General features: G+C 34.3%; 3 protein-coding genes across 5 annotated transcripts; 1 reads left to right on the top strand and 2 right to left on the bottom strand.

Annotated features, from left to right (window-relative positions):
• Nucleotides 1-1,459: 1,459 nt before the first annotated feature.
• Nucleotides 1,460-5,396, bottom strand: LOC118050401 (basic leucine zipper 34). Its single transcript, XM_035060752.2, has 4 exons — nucleotides 4,429-5,396; nucleotides 3,594-3,684; nucleotides 3,369-3,495; nucleotides 1,460-2,392 (listed from the first exon to the last, which is right to left on the bottom strand). Exons 1-4 carry the CDS (start codon nucleotides 5,055-5,057, stop codon nucleotides 2,286-2,288), a joined length of 954 nt encoding a protein of 317 aa, XP_034916643.1. The 5' UTR covers nucleotides 5,058-5,396; the 3' UTR covers nucleotides 1,460-2,285.
• A 9,450-nt stretch (nucleotides 5,397-14,846) lies between these two features.
• Nucleotides 14,847-19,086, bottom strand: LOC118050436 (pentatricopeptide repeat-containing protein At1g06270). 3 transcript variants are annotated; one of them, XM_035060784.2, is made up of 3 exons: nucleotides 17,744-19,086; nucleotides 15,783-16,168; nucleotides 14,847-15,652 (listed from the first exon to the last, which is right to left on the bottom strand). In XM_035060784.2, the coding sequence occupies exon 1, from the start codon at nucleotides 18,965-18,967 to the stop codon at nucleotides 17,942-17,944; it is 1,026 nt and encodes a 341-aa protein (XP_034916675.1). In that variant the 5' UTR covers nucleotides 18,968-19,086; the 3' UTR covers nucleotides 14,847-15,652; nucleotides 15,783-16,168; nucleotides 17,744-17,941. The 3 variants fall into 3 exon arrangements, with proteins under 3 accessions (XP_034916675.1, XP_034916676.1, XP_034916673.1); XM_035060785.2 differs by having other exon boundaries at nucleotides 14,847-15,558; XM_035060782.2 differs by having other exon boundaries at nucleotides 14,847-16,168.
• On the top strand, nucleotides 14,969-16,090 carry LOC118050439 (senescence-specific cysteine protease SAG39). Its single transcript, XM_035060788.1, is given in 5 exon segments — nucleotides 14,969-15,140; nucleotides 15,143-15,339; nucleotides 15,341-15,425; nucleotides 15,529-15,759; nucleotides 15,762-16,090. Coding segments are annotated over 5 exon segments (1,014 nt in total).
• Nucleotides 19,087-19,772: the final 686 nt, after the last annotated feature.

The following is a 19,772-nucleotide window of genomic DNA, read 5'->3' as shown; positions in this document are numbered from 1 at the left end:
GATATTTGAAGAAGCTACAAAATCTTGGTGTGCTTGTTTGTTAAAGAAGGGAACCATGTTGTTTAATAAAAATATTTGTTTCACATACTTGCAGGTGGTAAATTGCGTAGCAATTTGTCTCGGATCGTGATGGTGGTGTGGCTTTTTCTTGCATTAGTTCTCACTCAAAGCTTCACCTCTAGTTTAACATCCATCTTTGCTGCTCGAAGGATTGGTCCGGCAACTGTTGACGTGAGACACTGAGGAAGACAGGAGCAAAGATTGGGTGTGATGGAGACTCCTCTGTGGTGGCAGATTTGAGAGATGTATTAAAGATTCACCCTGACAATATTGTAAGGATTTATTCAGGAAATGGTTATGCTCAAGCTCTTGTTAGTGAAGAGATATATAGCAGCAGCATATCTTGAGGTTCCTTGCATCAAAGTTTTGCTAGCTAAACATTGCAAGGGATTCATTAATTCAGGACCAACATACAGAGTTGGCGGTTTTGGATTTGTGAGTATCGTTTCACCATTAACGTCTCATTGTTTCCATGTGTTCTCAATTCTACAGCGTTTTCAGTATTGTTAGAAGATTACTTGATCTTATGTTTACAGGTTTTTCCAAGAAGTTCCCCGTATCTTCTCGACATTTCAGAAGCAGTTGTGGAGGTAGCAGAAAGTGGGGCATTAAAGACCTTGATAATTCTTTGACCTCCTCGTACAAGTGTTTGGCCTCAGAATCCGATGACCATACTGACAGACTACGTCTTTCCAGCTTCCGGGGACTCTTTGGAATTACCGTTGGAACATCCACAATTGTTCTTCTGCTCTTTTGTACTTGTCCCCGCGAGAAAATAAGAACAACCCCGGAAGAAGCAGCAGCAGACGAACCACCAGGACCAGCAGCATCAGCCACAGGTAGAGCAGCCACAGCAGCAGCAACCTGATCCAGCTGCCACAGAATGATTGATCTGGACAACAGTAAGGAAACGCAGCAAGATCCAGCCACACATGAACAAGGGCATGCCACCAATGTCTCTTTTAACATGTAAACTGTGAAGTCTGGAAAACCCCAGCTGTTAAGATTACTGAAGACTTGTTTAAAATACAATATAGGTCATAAGTTTCCAAGAAGGATTCATCTCAAACCATTTTGTGATACACTTAAATCTGAATCATCTATCTTCTGTCCAAACACTCTTATTCTCAGCTCCAAAGCAAGGGGAGGGGTAGCAGCAGGACCTGAGAATTAATGGGAAAGCCAGTAAAAACTGGAACTTGTATTCCTATTGTCAGAAAATTATTTCCAAGCATTTATGGTTCAAGTGCGATCTCGTATATGGAAATCCGACAATGCTGATAATTATTTTTCATGTCTGATAAATGTTGATGTAAACTTCAGAATGGATCCACGATCAAACCATCCATCACATACAATATTGCACAACTTTTTACGAATTTTACTATATACAATTGGGATATATATATATATATTCAGTTTTTTTAGTAATAATTTGAAAAATAAAAATTATTACAACAAAGATGACATTGAAAAAGAAAAAAAATTCTGACATCAAAGTAAGTATCAAAAAACACTTCCCTGACAGCCCACCCTTCCTTCTTTCAGACCCATAAACCATCATACTTTGCCTTCCAACATGACTTATAAAAAGAATAAACAACATTTAATATGAAAAAGAATCATCATCACCAGCCATAGTAACCCTCCTCCTAAGCAGTTAAAGCAAGAAAAATAATATTTTTTTTCTTTTTATCTGACAGCTACTTCTTCTTTTTTCTTTTTGTTCTTTGGGCTCTTTTAAATCACAGATGCACATGATTTTCTCTGCTAGCCATCCAATCATGCAAATCTTGAGGGGTCCCTGCAAGATGTGAACACTGCACGTGAATGCACAGCTTAGTTGGCAGCAGCACCGGGAGAGATCCAAATCTTAGCTCCAGCTCTTCAAAATGTTTGTTACTATCTTTTCCCAGTAAATTTTCCGAGCATGGTCAAGTGAGTAATGAACTCTACCTACCTTTGCTTTCAAACACCAAAATATTCCTATCCCACTTAATTAAGCATCCAAGAAAAATTTTTGGATGCTTAAGATGCTCCAAAATTTTCTTCATTGTTTTGTAGGGACTAGTCAGATAATGAAATCATGTCACTTTGTACCATTTTCCTGTTGTCCCATGATAAAGAGGATTTACTTTTCACTATTAACGTTCTTGAAACAATCACTTGAGAGGAGCTACAGTCGAAGAAGCTGCCGTTCTTTTTCGGTTGTAGGAGTTGTGGGGTCATTTGTTCTGGTTGATGCTGCTGTTCGTTTTATCCATCTTTAGGTTTTGTTGCTGATAAACGTGCCTCAGTCTCTCTATTTCCTTCCTCAATGCTTCTTGATGAGCTGCATTTGTTCCAAATCAATTAGCTAGTCTGGTCAATCCAGTATTAAACATATATTGTGACCATCAAGCTTGAGTGCTCCAAATTCAAAACATTCAATGCATTTGAGCATGGCAAGCAAGAAACATTGTTGCATATGCAAGGTTAGTGGAGACCAAACCAGTCACATTATAGAAAATCACCGCGAAAACTCATGATTGTAGCCGGATCTATTACAATTTGGGTTCACTTAAATGGGATTTTTCATTTCCTTTCTGAAACTGTACTGCCTTGGTAACCCATGTGAGATCGATTAACAGTACCTGTGGATTAAGAAATTTATATATAGCAGTTAAGGACTTAAAATTGGCTTGGCTGTCCCTTGTGAATTAAGTCTCTCCACCCTCCAGAAGAGCCATTCAACCATACATTTATCTTGTAAAATAAATGAACTGGGCAACCTACCACGAGATGCATTTTATTCAAGGCTAGCTAGCTAGCTACTTGTGCGCAGATTAACTATCAGTGGATCAAGTACTGAGAGAATTTCAATAGATATAGTATAAGAATTTGTCTTGTCTATAATAGCATGATGATGATGAAAATATCATCTTATTTAATGTGTAGCTGTTGCATTTAGTTTCCATTTCAATTCTGGTCCCCCCAGAGAAAATTGAACAAAACTTATTAAACAACTATAAATCCCACTTCTGAAATCTTAAGAATTGATCATATATTATAATTTGATTCCTTAATACTATATAGAACAAAAGGGGATCGATTCACATGCTATGTATTAAATAATGGAGTTGAATAATATTTGTGAACATGCATTAACAGTTGCTTTAATTATGAAATGGATTATTATAGCTCACTCAAGATATATATAGCTAGCTGATCACTATAATTAACCTGTGCACGTAGGACTGAAACTATTGCTAAAGTATTTTGTATCCTGATCAAGATGAGATTAAGGATAAGTATAAGAGATTAATTACCATCTTTGAAAATCTTATCTTGAGACAGTGCAGCGATTCTTTGCTTAAGAGCACTGTTGTCAACATTTAGAAGCAACCTTTGATGGTCTAGATACGCAACCCTTGGTGATAACACAGAGACTTCAGCCTTCATTAAGCACAGAATTCAAACCATACAGAATAATTAGCTAAATAATTATGAAGAGTTGTAAGAGACAATTAAAGGGATAAATGAAAACTACATACTTGCAATGATGTTACACTGCGTTCAAGCTCAGATATGTACTGCAGTTTCCTCACTCGTGATCTTTGAGCAGATTGTCTGTTTGCCAGGATTCTGATAAAGCGAAAAAAATAATAATTAAATTGTGTAATCGCTCAAATTAAGTTAATTACCAGAGCATGATTTCTCATAAAGGCTCTAAATTAACATTATTATTGTCTAGTATATACACACGTATATAACTCTAGGAGCACTAGTTTTTTTCTTTCTCTAAAACTATCTAGTGGCCGAAAATAATTTCTTCTCAAGCTAATCCTTGAGTCCTTCCTATCCTAATTTAGAACTTTTGAGATGACCTTTTCTTTTCATGTTAAAGATACCTAAATTAACACATGAGGTTGTGACCTAGTGGTTGAAGAGACTTGTTCCCTTCCTCCATACCAAGGTTCAAGCCCCACTTGTATACGCCTGTCATCCCCGCGGTGCCTTACATGCTCACTGGGCTTGCAGGATGTTCAGTGAGTCCAGAGATTAGTTGTGGTGCACGCAAGCTGGCCCAGACATCTTGATTTATATATAAAAAAAAAAATACCTAAATTAACTGACACAGACATTAATGCAACAAGATTGCATGTTAGTAGTAATATTTATGGCTTGGGATTCTTTCAGTGGATGAACCAACTAAAAGTAAAGCTTAAAATACACAAAATTATCACAGAAATGCATTAAATTGCAGATCAGAAGGAGGGTTTGAACAATTCACGTTTGCTAACTTAATTAATAAAAAAAAAAAATACAGAATATCGTTGTGTTCCGAAAATGAAAAAAATCACCTTTTGTTATTATGTTTATGCTTACCTCTTAACTCTCTTGGGATCGATTTTCTTTTCATTAGAAGTAGTAGCAGAATTGGTTGCGCTTGGGACGGTACTTGGTGTCTCCCATTCAGATAGACTTTGCCCTTCATCATTCTCATTCCTCACTTTCTGCTGTTGATGTTGCTCAGACAGCGTAGCTTCTTTCTCGTCATTGATGCTGTTATGATCAGACGGCGAAGAAGGTGTGGAGCTTGAATTAGGAGCTGCCACAGCATTTGAGATATCATCGTTAAACATGGACATAAACTGTTCATCATCAAATCTGTCAAAGTCACTGCTACTGTTATGTCGTGACCCCAATCCCGGTGCACCCGTGGAACGACATTCCTCTAGCATTGTCGGTGCTTCTTCTAGGAATGCAATGGAGTCACTCACCGACCTCCGGTGCGTCCCACGTCTCGTCAGCGAGAAGTCGAGGAATTCATCAATCCACGAAGGGTTTTGCGATGCGACAGTAGCGGTGGTGTTAGCGGTAACGGTAGGAATGACCGCATTAGCATCGTGGGGCGGCGATGTCCCCATGATACAAATGGAAGATGACTTCTTATGAGAGAAATCAGGCCAACTCGGTGTCATATTGTTTGGTATTTTCGGAGGTAATTGTGCCATTTGGTATTGTATTTTAATATGTAATCACAACAGCAATATGACGAACAATCCCAAATGACACAATTCAGAGAAGAAGAAAAACAAAAACAGACGATCAAAGAAAGATCAAGAGAAACTTCAAAAACAATCTCTTACAAACTGACATATACATACACGTATATGTTCATATAAAAACCATCGATCCGCCAGCAATGTTCAACAAGTTGTTGCCGTGATGATGATGGTGATGATGATTAACAAGACTATAAAATTAAACAGAACAATGTGATGCTGGAGAGAGGGCAAGGAAAAGGGGGGAAGAAAGACACGACAAGAAGAAGAAGAAGAACACCAACATTAAAAGGCCAATCTCTTGATCTCATGTGTTCCCATGAAAGTATATATTATTAGAAAGAAAACTTAATTTCTCTCTGCGGGAGAGGGGCATGCAGTGGGGTCACATGGGGGGGAAGATCGGACAACTATCAACAGCTGTGAGGAGGTTGTGTTTGTGTTGTGTCTCAACGGTATTACTTAAAAGTCGCTAGTTGTTTAATAGGTAGCGGAATCAGTGACCACGTGCCCTTAGTGACCCTCCCTCAGAAGGGTACCCTTACCCTTACAATAATAGTCTCATTATTTTAACATCATTAAAAAAAAAAGAAAATTACCATTTACCCTTTGAAGATAAACAACTCCAATCAATGGCTCATTCATTTTCTAGTTATCTTTTCTTGACAAATGACAAAAAAGCAACCCAGGCATTGCCTGGAAGTTCAAAGCGAATGTAAATGATATGTAAAATTATAGTTTGATTTAAAAAATAATTTAAGATGATGTTTTTTTATAATTTAAGATGATGTAAAATTATAACATGTATTTAATAAAATAAAACAATAATTTTATGTAGGTTAACATATATATTTGTTCTTGTGTCTTGTAGATATATTTGATTATTTTCATCTAATTAGATAGATGTAAATATTTTTTTTAATCAAAATAATAATTTATACTCTGCTAAAACAAAATTTCATCATTCTAAATGAGAAATGAGAAGAAAAAAAAATAATATTTCTCCAATGTAAACTCCATTTCTTATTGATCCATCTCTCAATTGTTTTAACAAAAACATATTTTTAAAATTATAAGCACTATTTTCTAAAAAAAAAATCCATCATGGTATTAAAAATAAAATAAAATAATTTTTTTATATATATGATTGAAGACAAAAACATAAATGATAAATGTGATAAAATTACAAAAAAATTATATATATTAAAATTAAAAATGTGAAAATATAATTTTTTTTAATTTAATATTTATGCATTGCTTTTCATATATTAGGTACATACTAATTAAAAAAGAAAAATAAATTCCCATAAAAATCTATTATATTATTTTAGAAACATGGAAAGACTGAATGATAATTAAAATATAATATTAAGTTTTTTATAGTGTATTTAAATGTAAATCCAAAAAAAGAGAAAAAAAAAACTAAAAAAAAAAAAATACAAAGGATAGCAATAGATGATGTGTCATATCCGGTTCATCTATTGTTAGCTCAGTTGGCTGGTAAGTCAAGTTTCTAACTTTTTAAATAAAAAAAACTCAGTTTTCAACCAATGTTTTGTCTTAAAACACCTCAATAATAATTGATGGAGATATGTTTTGTTTGAGTGAAAAAATTATTGGTTGTGAGATATGTTGTATTGATATTGTCACACCAAAGAGTTGAAATTTGAGGCAGCTTGAGACTAAGTTCACTTGGGAGTAACTAGACCAAAATTTAATTAGCAATGGTGTTGGTAATGGTCTCATATTTTTCTTTAGTGCTTGAATGGGAGAAAGTCTTTTACTTGCGAGAGTTTTATGAAATAATACTTGATTTAAAAAAAAATAGTAATTGATGACGAAGTTGTGATCATCAGGACAATCGACCGAGTAGAAGTCTAAGAAAGTTTGAAGATGACGAGACGTATACCATTAAAGAAGAAAGCCATGGTGAGGAGTGAGTTGAAGATACCTAAGAATTCTTTTGACAACACTCTAGTGAGAATTAGTCGACTCGTACATGAATTGACATACTTTGCTTATTGCAAAAGGAAAATATGGCTTGGTAAAGCTTAGGTATTGGAGGGAACCAACTATACTTTTGTATATGGAAGAATCAGAAAATGGATCACTATGATTTTAGAAGAGATCGGTGGTAAATACCATGGAAGATGAGATGGGCTTTGCATTTGCTTTTTAAAGAAGTTCCTAAATATAACTTTGTTGGGATAGATATAACCCATTTGAGGTGAAGCAAGCTTTTACTCCAAGAAAATAATGCAATGGCCCAAGGTCTTTAAGTGCAAAAATGGGTTGAATAGTATTGATAAGTTGGGTAATGAATATTTAATTTGTCTGGTTATAACAATATTATCAACGTATATACGGATATAAACTTGAATTGACCAATGGTTATAAATAAATAATGAAGTATCATATTTGGAGCCTATAAAGCCTAATTCAAAAATGTTTAGAGCTAAATTAAGATTATTATGCTTGTGAGGATTACTTCAGGCCATATAGGGATTTCTTCAAGTGATAAACATGGTTAGGGAAAGATAAATGTTTGAACCTTGAAGATTGAGTCATGAAGATGTCTTCTTCAATAATGCCATGTAGAAAGGCATTCTTAACATCTAATTGATGAATAATCCAATTTGATAAAATAGCAATAAAAATAATGAGAGGAATTGTAATGGGCTTGACAACTAGGCTATAAGTTTCATCATAATCAAGGATATCTTGTTAGTGGTATCCTTTGGCCACAAGACGAGTTTGCATCTCTCAAGTGATCTATTTACCTAATATTTTTATTTTCAATGCCTATTTGTAACTGACTATATTCATCTTAGAAATTGAAAGGACTATAGTCAATGTGCTATTTTGCATAAGAGTTATGAATTGTTCATTAATGGCTTGACGTTATTCCAAGAATTAATTTGACTGCATTGCTAAAAGTATAGGCTTTATAAGTGTTTTGAAGTTGTAAGAGCTGGTGTTGTGGTGAGAAGTATAATAGGTTGAAAGCTACAATATCATCTACAAATCTTTTTATGTTTAAAAAACATGGCAATTTAAGACACTTGAGAATGCATTGGATTAGGAGTAAAAATTATAGTTGGTTTTGAAGAAGGTGTGGCCATGGCCATTTGAGGGTCTTTAGAATTTATCGATAAAGGTTTTGACTATGGGAGTCGAACTATTCATCTAAAAAAACATTAGTACAAATCAAAATTAAACTAGTGGAAGGGTCTAAACATTTATAACCTTTGTGTTTGTTCTATAACCAAGAAGTCAGTGAGAGGAAAAAAAAAATTATCTTTTTTATTATTATTATTATAAGGTTTGAAGATGAGGACAACAAGCACAACTAAGTGTTTTTAGAAAATTATAACTAGATTTTGTTTGTAAAGCAGCTTAAAAAGGCACTTATTTTGGTGATGGAAGATGGCTATATTTTGATAAGATAGGCGGTAGTGGAAAAGACCTTGTCCGTAACAATAAAAAGAGTGAAGCCTGTTTTCACTAAATTTTTATGTTTGTATTTAACTAAGCTATTGAAAGAAGAGGGAAAGTAAGGGGATGATGTCAGTCCCAAACCATATTAATAGAAGAGATGTTGATGCATGTCAGATGAAATAACAACCTTTTCCAAACATAAGTCATCTATGATCAAATTACCATAGAGCTTATGAAAGGTATAGAGCTCTAAATTGTCAAACATCCAATTCAATCTAAAAAATTAAATTGTTATGCAAAGCATCAAGTTATGATTTATACAATTCACTAACATATCCCCTCAAATGAGAGTACTTTGAGCTAGCTAGAAATGTGCATTGACTCACATTATCTTGTGTTTAATTTTTATCAAATAGAATGAGAGTGGTGAGATTCGAACTTGTGACCGTTTAGTCAATAAAACTCTGATACCATGTCAAAAAAACTAATTCAAATCAAAAGTTTAAACTATTAGATGAGACTTCAAGATATAATTTATATAATTTTTTAACACAAAAATGCATTAAATAGGTAATAAAAAAAAAATCATTTCAGTGGATAGCCTAGAAAAAACATATGATGTGATTTTAGAATCACTAAAAGGATGTCTAATAGTGACATAAGTAAAGCTTTTAGCTTTTTGAAAATAATCTAGAATGAAGATACCTCCCGTTTTCAAACATACTCAATTGATATCTAAACATCATAAAAAATATTTTCTCCAAAGTGGTATCTAAACATCACAAGAGGTCTCAAGGCCAACAATTTGTTGAAGAACAGGTGCAGATAAAGAAGAGATAAGGGTGTTCAAGATCAACTCATCATCTTGTTCAAATAAAAATCTAGGTGGTGGCCTAGTGGTAAGAGCCTGAGACCAAGAGGTTTGCTCTCTCTGTGGTCTCAGGTTCGAGCCCTAGGTTGCTTATATGATGGTCACTGGAGGCTTACATGGTCGTTAACTTCAGGACCCGTGGGATTAGTCGAGGTGCACGGAAGCTGGCCCGGATACCCACGTTAAACTAAAAAAAAAAAATGATAGACAAAATCTGGTGGGGGCATTAATAAAAATGTTGGAGCAGGAGAGCTACCATCGACGAAGCCATAGAGTTTTTGGCCATACAGGTAGGGAACAAGTTGAGCTTTCTAGGGAAAATAATTGTCATGGTTAATTCTGAGAGTAATCTAGTGGTAGAGAGGAGTCGGAGGAGGGGAAGATTGAGACATTTTGAGGAGGAGGAGGCAGTAGAGATGGAGACAAACAGCATGGTTGGAAAAAAAAAAAATAAAAAAAAATAAACAAGCTATAATACCATATAGAAATTTTTAAAAAAATTAACAAGTTATAAATACTCGGAATTCAAATACTGTTCTAGGACGGAAAAGACATAGATAAAATGATTATGTTCTTTATATTTTTATTTTAAAAATATATAAATTAACATTAAAATTTATTTTTATATCTCCTACGTAACTTATTAACTTATTATATTAAACCAAAAAAATAAAGAAGTTAACTGTGGAACGGCTCTGTTTTTTTTTTGTGTTTCAAAAATATTTTTGAAAAAATTTAAATTTTTTTTATTTTAAATTAATATTTTTTTAGTATTTTTAGATCATTTTGATGCGTTGATGTCAAAAATAATTTTTAAATAATAAAAAAATAATATATTTTTAAATAAAATATATTTTAAAAAACAATTAAAATAGGAAAAGCAAGGGGATGATGTCAGTCCCAGACCATGTGAATTGCTTTGCACGCTATAAGTTTTCTTTGCTTTGTCCCCAAACCATACCCACATGTAGGGCACTGTGTCCTCTTTATTTTCTATAATAACTTGGCTTAGCTACCACATCTACGTACAAACAGCTTCTAGCTAGGCACCTTCCATGGAGCCTCGAATTTATGTTGGTTTTTATTAATTCAACTTTATGGGATGCACTAATCATTATCAGACAGAGATGTTAAGGGAATTCTCTGTTTTTTTTTTTTTTTTTAAATTTATTTATTTCTGAAGCCTTTTACCTCAAGAAATTAAGTGCCTTGCAATCAGGCAATCTTCATGCAGGCATCTATTGATAATAAAAATGGCATGTGATCGTGTCCCCTCCCCCTCCCTCCCTCCCTCCTTCTCTCTCATCTGTGAACAAGAAACTTTGATTAGAAAATGGAGTCATGATATTAATAACAATTAGCATGTATTATATCACACGATTAGAAAAGTTCTTAGCAAATAATCAACTGATTAGATTATAACAAGAAAGCATGAATGTAGCCTGTCAAGCAGTCATAGAATAATAGGCAGGGAGTTGCTTATAGAACCAAGATTCGTGTTTTGGAGGTTTAAACCGGTTGGTAATGAGTGAGTTAGGTTTACTCCCATGTGATCTTTCGGGTTTGATATTTATCGTGTCAAAAAATCAATTTAACCCAAAAGCTTAAATTATTAGGTGAGGTCCCAGGATATGATTTATATTATTCTCTAACACACCCCCTCAAGTGAAAGTCCTTTGAGCTTAAAACTTACACAGGCCCATATTATCTTATATGTAATTTTTATCAAATAAATAGAGATAGTAAGATTCGAACTCGTGACCGCCTGATCATCAAGGCTCTGATACCATGTCAAATAATCAATTCAACCCAAAAACTTAAGCTATTAGATGAGGTCCTAAAATATGATTCATATTATTTTCTAACACATTGATCTGGACTTCGATGATCTTCATACGGCGATTCAATTAAAAAAAAACAAAAAAATCGATGTTAATGTTTAAAAACTGGTCTGAAAATACCCTTAACCTGTTCACTATCCCTCAAGGGGACAATCCAAATCCAGCAACGAAAATTAGAGTTTGTACTTGGAGGTTTCGTGTATAAACAATGGCGTCGTCACCTCCAACTCCTGACGTCGAGTCTCGTGAGCGTTGCGAGGTGCAATGAAACCAGAAACCAATACTACCAGATGCATGCGCCATGAAGCCACAAGTTCTACACAGTTATACACAACAGATATGGAAACCACAATCCTCTGCAGTATAAAAATATACTTCGACGAGTATTTTGAACCAGTGTTATTAAACCCGGCCCGGCCCGGCAGGTCGACCCAGTAGCTGGACCGGTCCAGGTTTAATAAAACACCAGCTGTGGCAACAGCTCGGCCAAACCCGGGCGAGACCCGGGTTTTTTTTTTTTTTTTAAATGTGGGATAAAAATAATTTTGGTTTAAATATTTCAACTTAAAATGATAACATAGTATCTTTTTAATGTGGGGTTTGAAGCCCTTTCATATATATACTTTATGTTCACATGAAAAAAATTATATTTTTTCAATGTGTGATTTGAAACTCATTAATATATATACTCTATGTTCCCAAGGAAAAAAATCATGTTTTTTCAATGTGGGATAAAAAACCTTTTGGTTTAAATACTTCAACTTAAAAGGATAACATAGTATCTTTTCAATGTGAGATTTGAAGCCCTTTCATATATATACTCTATGTTCCCATGAAAAAAGTTATGTTTTTTCAATGTGGGATAAAAAACCTTTTGGTTTAAATACTTCAACTTAAAAGGATTACATAGTATCTTTTCAATGTGGGATTTGAAGCCCTTTTATATATATACTCTATGTTCTCATGAAAAAAGTTATGTTTTTTTTAATGTGGGATTTGAAACCCATTAGTATATATACTCTATGTTCCCAAAGAAAAAAGTTATGTTTTTTCAATGTGGGATAAAAAACTTTTTTAGTTTAAATACTTCAACTTAAAAACTTAACATAATATCTTTTTAATGTGGATAAAAAACTTTTTAAATATTATTTTAAACTTCATTATTTATAATATGTATAATCTATATTTACATGGATTTTTTCATATGAAATATTAAAACTTTAATTTTTTTTAATTTTCCCGGGTTGACCCGAGTTGACCCATGAAACCCGAGACCCGGCTCCTTGGCTAGGTCAACCCCCGGGCTGGGTTTAATAACTATGCTTTGAACTCTTGAGATGTTAATTTGGCTCCTCTGCTTGGTGGGTTTTTGCTCCTGACGTGCAAATCGTGAAAAAGAAACTTCCTAGCAAGTGAACTTACATTATCTCCATACTATGAGCACTGAACCTGCTTGGATTAGCAAGTTGACCCGGCACGATTTGAAACCTTTCTTTGATTTCATTTCAATTCCAAAATAAAAACACATTAACCCGGCTAATTATGGTTGACTTACTAATTAACTTTACCAAACTTGATCTATATTTAGTTGGGTTAATAATGAGTTAAAAAATAATATTATTTTGATTAAAAGAATGATTAACTTTAATAGAAGGATCTTTTCGATATAAATGTTTTTTGATGATTATGTGGGATTATTTTGGTAATTGATTTTTTAAATGCACAGTGAAATTACTAATGTAACCCTTTAAAATAATCCAATGACTTCTACACAAGGGTGTTTTTTGTATTTTCAAGATTTATAGAATAATAAAATTACTATATTACCCTTACAATTTAAATTCTATAGCCTTGGCTTCAGGAGCTTAGTTGTAATCTTATCATGGTTTGTTTGTTAATATTGTTTAGTCCTAAGAGCATTTTTAATTTTTGCACCAAAAAAAATGAAAATGTCGCTAATGCGTGCCTCGCACGTGTCAGCGTGTTATCCACTAAGTTGCGTTTTGATGGTGCATGCAGCTGACTTTGATTGTTGTAACCGTGATTCCACCACATCTTGGCGTTCTCTTTCTTTATGGATGGCGTGTGTATGATAGTTCAGTGTGGTTTAGCTCGAAATTGCTTTTCTTTTCTTTTTCTGCTCTTTCTTTCTCGGATCGTGTGCTAGCTATGTAAAAATTCATATCAACTCTTCAATTTATTTTTTCTTTTGATTCAATCCCTCTTCTCTTATTTACATTGATTGTTTCTAATTGGATTTTATTTTTAATTTCATCCTTCATCATTTGATTCTTTTAATTTCCATTTGTTTTGAATTATTTTCTTGATTGATTTTTTTTTTAATTCTACCCCTAGACATTTATTTTCATTTAATTTTTATGTTAAATTTGATCATAATTCTTTTCAATGCTATTTTTTTTAATTATTTTCATAATGAATTAGTTTTGTACAATTTTCCCTAAACATTTAATCTCATTTCATATTTCCCTATACATTTAATTTTTATGACAAATTTAATCCTAATTATGTTAATTGCTCCTCTCTCCTTTTGCATTCCCCCCCAATGGAAGCCGCATATAAAGAAGAGGCTAAAGATTTGGGGACAAAATTTCTGTGGCCACATAACCTCCATTTCCTTTAGCTGATGATTCCATGATTTTTCATGCTTCCCCTTTTCTCATGGCAATTTTCAGGAGTACTATCTTTCGTATGATTATCACACTATCTGAGCAATCCACATCCTATGCACCTAAAAAACAAGGTTAGATGAACAATTGATGCATTCAACTATACAGAGTCAGGTTCTTAGCATGTGCCTGACTCAATAGAGTGATGTCTCAGGGAAATTGATACAATAACAGTGACTGCTCAATGCAACCATGAACCTGCATGTAGTTAAATGAAACTGGGAAATGGCTGTAACTTGTTTCACCATCAAAATGGGGAGTCAATTACAGAAGGAAACAAAAACCCTCACATATTCATACGACATTCAACACCATCTGTCAAACATCCTCATCTCCATTCTCCACAGCAATAACAAGATCAAACTCCATCAATAGACGCGGAAGTAGAGCAAGAACTATGAATTCTACAGTCATTGCACTTCTGTCTTTTTGTTTACAAACCATTCCTCAATGAAAAGCTAAAACTGGCAATTTTCCAACCTTCCAATGATAGCGGGTGTAGATTTGAGTTGTAACTCTATAATGTTTGAATTCAGGCAAAAGTAGTAGTAAAAGGTTAGACGTTTGTCGCTAAATTATCCTTCCAAGACCCTAATGCCACAAGACATTGACTAGATAATAACTTTCAAAACCTTTTTCTTAGTTTTCTAAGGTTTCTTTTAAATAATGCCAGATCTGGTCCTATCTGCACTACCGAAACCAGCTCAAGCAAGTTCAGGCGCATAAAGATACAATGAAGAGGCTAGACCTGAGCAAACAATAGTCTACCCTGCACGCTATGTAACCAGTGGGGCAACGAAACTAAAACACTTTTCCAAAAAAAAAAAAAGAAGAGAGAAGTACAAAAGACATGATTAGAATTCAAAATAGAAACGCAACTGAAATACTTTGAACAAAGGTATGAACTACCATAAATTATTGACTTCTTTGCGTTACCAATCTGAATAATAATAAAAACATACATGTCCCAGTCTACATCTTCATTTATAAGCCCCTATACTCTATCAACATCTTAAGCTAGCCATGAGGGCACCAATAACGTTGAGGAACTGTGGCTTGATTCTAATGGTTTTGTGCATTCTATGGATACCTTCAAGGGTATCATCGTCTGAAAACAAGGTGACCCCAATTTATGACCCAAGGGATATAGAGCAGAGATTTGAAGACTGGCTGGCCCAATATGGCAGGGAATATGAGCTAGAGACGAATGGTCACTGCGTTTTGGAATATACTAATCTAATGTTCAGTTCATTGACTACATCAATTCTCAAAACTTATCCTTTAGGCTCACTGACAACAAATTTGCAGACCTAACAAATGAAGAGTTCAAATTTACCTACCTGGGTTTTTGGAGTAATAGACATACAGCTAAAAAGATAAACAAGAGGTGTGGGGTGCGAAAATAGCAGAGAGTTGCCAGCTGCAGTAGATTGGAGGAAGAAAGGTGCTGTGACTCCTGTTAAGGATCAAGGTCAATGTAGTATGAATTTTTCTCATTCAAGTTCATTTAATTGCTAATTGTCAATTCTTATCTCAAATCATTTTCAATAAGAAAAGCTGATGCTAGTTTCTTTCCAACACAGGAAGTTGGTGGGCATTCTCTGCAGTGGCAGCTGTGGAAGGCATCAACAAAATCAAGACAGGAAAATTAGTATCTCTGTCAGCACAAGAGCTCATGGAATGTGACGTTAGCAGTGATACCCAGGGCTGTGAAGGCGGAGACATGAAGATAGCATTTCAATACATCAAACAGATTGGTGGAATCACAACTGAAAATGACTACCCTTACAAAGGAAAAGACGGCGCCTGTCAGAAAAAAGTTGTTACGAAGCAGTACCTGCCAATAATGAGAATAGACAACAAGCTGCAGTTGCCCAGCAACCTGTCTCTGTTGCAATTGACACTGGTAATTTTGAATTTCAACTCTATTCCAGTGGAATCTTCAGTGGCTCCTGTGGGGATCAACTCAACCATGGAGCGGCAGCAGTTGGTTATGGTGAATCTAGGGGTAGAAAATAGTGGCTTGTGAAAAACTCTTGGGGCAGAGACTGAGGTGAATCAGGCTACATAAGGATGAGACGTGGTTCTGGAAATAAGAAAGGTATCTGTGGCATTGCCATGGAGCCCAGCTATCCAGTCAAGTAGTAGGCAGTCCTTTAAGTGTATCAACCAGATCCAAATTGTAACATGATGGATGCTTGCTTAACGAAATGCTTCATGATGCTGTTTACATATGTAATTCAAAGAAAAGATGTTAGTGGAAAGCTGAACTTGTTAATAATTGAGATTCACTGGAAGCATGCTACTGCAAATGCGTGGCAAAAGCACAAGTGGGAGACAACTACGCCATTTATGAAATAGAGATGACAAAATGGTCCATGAGGAATAATAAGTTTTCAATGCACAGTTATTGTTTCTAACTTGATTTCCCCAGCTTTTGTTCTTTATTCCCTAGCAATCTAAACATACTAATGTCTTCTTTGTCTGTGATTTAAAGAGAGAGAAAAAGGATTTACATTTTGGAAAATTGAGCCAGCATGCCTTGTTTATGTGCTGGATGTTTGTCAATATATAAATAAACAAAATATTTTTTTTTTGTGCAGCGGTGAAAAAAAAAAAAGAAGCTTTTTTTGGAGAGAGAAATAGTTTCGGGAATTGCATTGCATATTTAACTAAAAATTAAATGATAGATCGATTATTATTTCATTTTTTAATATTTTACTATTAACTAGAATTTTATCTTGAAATAAATCGAGGTTTATATATTTCATTAAAGCAACAATATTCTACAGTAACACATGCGCCTGAACATTGCTCTCAAAAGTTGTCTTTGCAAAAAATTTTATGCATATCTTCCTTTATATCAGCAAATCTTAGATTTTCTTCCTCGTCTTTTTAGTTTTTCGGGGAAATTGAGAAACTAAGATTGATTACATCCCATCTCCTTCCCTCACAGCTTAAACAAATGCACAGGAGCAAAATTTTAATTTTTGACTGACGGGAATTAAAATTGATGGTGAATCAACAAAAGCTTCATGACAATTCAGATTTCAAACAGAGTATGACATCAAGCTGAAGAAGATGATAGAAACCCAGTCAGCTAATTAAGTCACATTAATCTCACTTGGGTGCCCTTCGAAAACAGAGTGGAAAAGATGCAGGATGGGGAAACTACAAACTGATGCATAGATTCATTTCATTTTATTTTATTTTAGAGAATAATGGTTTTGAGTTGCATTAATCAAACAAAAAAATAGTTAATTAAACTACTTGCCTTGAGCTACAGCTTGGAGCTGTATAATGCAGGAAATGAGGCAAAACAATAGCCCACTGATAGGAGGTTGGGGGCACTATTCCTCCAGAAATAATCTCAACTACTAACCAATGGATACTTGTGGTATATAGAATCACACATAAGCAATGAAATGAACAATATCAACAATGTGGGAATCCTTATTCTGTAAGAGAAAGGAACATGGACGAACTCCAATACCTACCACTAGTGATTTGGGACAGAGAAGAAGTGAAATAAAGGGGAACACCATAGAATTGCTAAATTCAAATTCATCTACAAAGAGAGAAGCTAATTATGTGAGTTTAGCATTATTCAGTGTGCAGAATTTTGAATTGCAACAAATAGAAAACTTGCATTGAACACTTCTTAACTACCAAAATCCAACCTCGGTATCCATATGATCATGCAATTGGCATGATTCATCAAGAAATAAGAAATAATGCGTCAGTCTGTATACAGTAACTTAAGTAAATACAAAATTATGCATTGGTAACAACACGCACCAGTAAGTTTCAACTCCAACACCCTCTTGTCCATTTTGTGAGAGAATGACCGAATGGCCGCCATGGATTAGCTGTCTCGAGATGATAAAATGTTGGTGCTGCTAACAAAAAGAAAAACTGAAGTCTATATGAGCCATCACAGAAGATGCACAAGTTCAGTTCTCTAAGAAGCCTCAGTATCAAACACCAAAAAAGAAACTATGAACTTAATGCTGCAAATCTTTCTCTCACAGTACAAGCAAGCTTCCATTCACCAGCATCAATCAATCCCTCAACCACCTTTTGCCTCACCTTGATATAAGGTATAAACCCTTTCTCTGTCATTCCCATCACAACTTTCGCGGCCAAAAAAAAATCTTTACACTCCAAACATCCCTCAACTACCAACTCATAACTCTCAAACCCAACACCGTACCCTTCCTTCTCCAAGAACTGAATCATCTCACCAGCTTTCCTCATCTCTCTATTCGCCCTCAACGCTGCCAATACTTTCACCACTACTCCCTGCCTAGGACACAAGCTCATTCTCACCACCATTTCCTTCATCATCTCAATTGCATCGTCACATTTTCTAACTCTACACATTGCACCAATAACAATCCCATAACTTTCCCAATCAGGAAAACAACCCACTTGTTTCATACCCTTCAAGACTTTCACTGCCTCGATCAACTGATCAACATTACATAAAGACAACACAATATAATTACACAAACCACAATCAGGATTATACCCAATAGATTTCATTTCCAGTAGAATGTCACCAACTGACTGACCTTCACGCCGGCGATCAAGCCAAGCAGAAGAGAGAAAAACATGTGTTTGAGGCACAGGTAAGCACCCAGAACGAAGAGTGCATTGGATTATAGCAAGAGAAAGAGGGAAAAGATTTGAATTTTGAAGGGTATATGAGAGAAGAGAGCTGTAAACTATAGAGTTTCGAAAGCGGGGTCTAATGGGGATCAAAGATTGGATGATCTCATCAATGACTTGAGTCCTAAGATTAAAAGGGAAGGTAGAGAGGAAAGAAAAAGGACTTGGGTTGTTGTTAGATTGTTTTAAGGAGTCGAAAAGGTCAGGGATTTTTAAGTAGCATTTGGATTCAACAGCTGCTTTGAGGGTTTCTTCAAGTGGTGTATGTGAGGTAGAGAGTGTACGAAACTGAAGGAGAATTTGACTGTAAGGAAGAAGAGATTTGCTCAGCTTTGTTGCTAGATTTGCCATCTGTAAATGAATCAAAATAATGATTCAAACTGAAATAAAATTAAATCTCGCCTTGGGAATATTATCGAACAGGTTGTGGCCGTGGGCATGAAAAACAAGCAGTGGACCAGCTAAGGTTTTTTGGCCGGCGAAACATTGCCACAAGCACTCTATTATAGACATTATATCAAATCAGTCCCTGCAGAAATAATTTGGTTAAATCAACTCTTGCACTTCCAATGTTGCACTTGTCAGGATATCATCTCCGACAATTTAAGATAATGTTTATTATTTTAGTAATGGTTGTTTTATAAAATATTTTTTATTTAAAAATATAGTTAAATAATATTTTTTTTATATTTAGTAATTATATCAAAATAAGAAAAAAATAATAAAAATAAACAGTACCTAAGCTCCTAATAATAACTTTCCATTAGATTCACAACACACTATTAAAACTCTTGCTAAAATTTCAATCATACACAAAATAATAAATATTTATTATTAATAAATACCTTATATTTGTCTCAAATTTATTTTTGATATTTAGTTTTGGGATTAGAATCCTTATCATTAATATTATTTGTGTTCATTTTTTTGGAAGAAAGTAGAAGTTAAATATCAAAATTAAATCCAATAATTTTTTCTCAATACTACCAAATATTAATCCATATTATTCCAACATCATTATAAATAAATAAAAATTAATGAAATATTTACTTGTGTCAGCATTAATATTTTTTTTTGTGTTGACAACAAGTTTTATTACAAATGTAAAAAAAAAAACATGTATATTTGAGCAATTTTGCAAAAAAATCACTTCTTA

The sequence above is a fragment of the Populus alba genome, chromosome 13, assembly GCF_005239225.2.
Source record: "Populus alba chromosome 13, ASM523922v2, whole genome shotgun sequence".
Lineage (NCBI taxonomy): Eukaryota > Viridiplantae > Streptophyta > Magnoliopsida > Malpighiales > Salicaceae > Populus > Populus alba.
The sequence above is the reverse complement of the archived record's forward strand: the minus strand, read 5'-3'. Positions and strand labels throughout refer to the sequence as shown.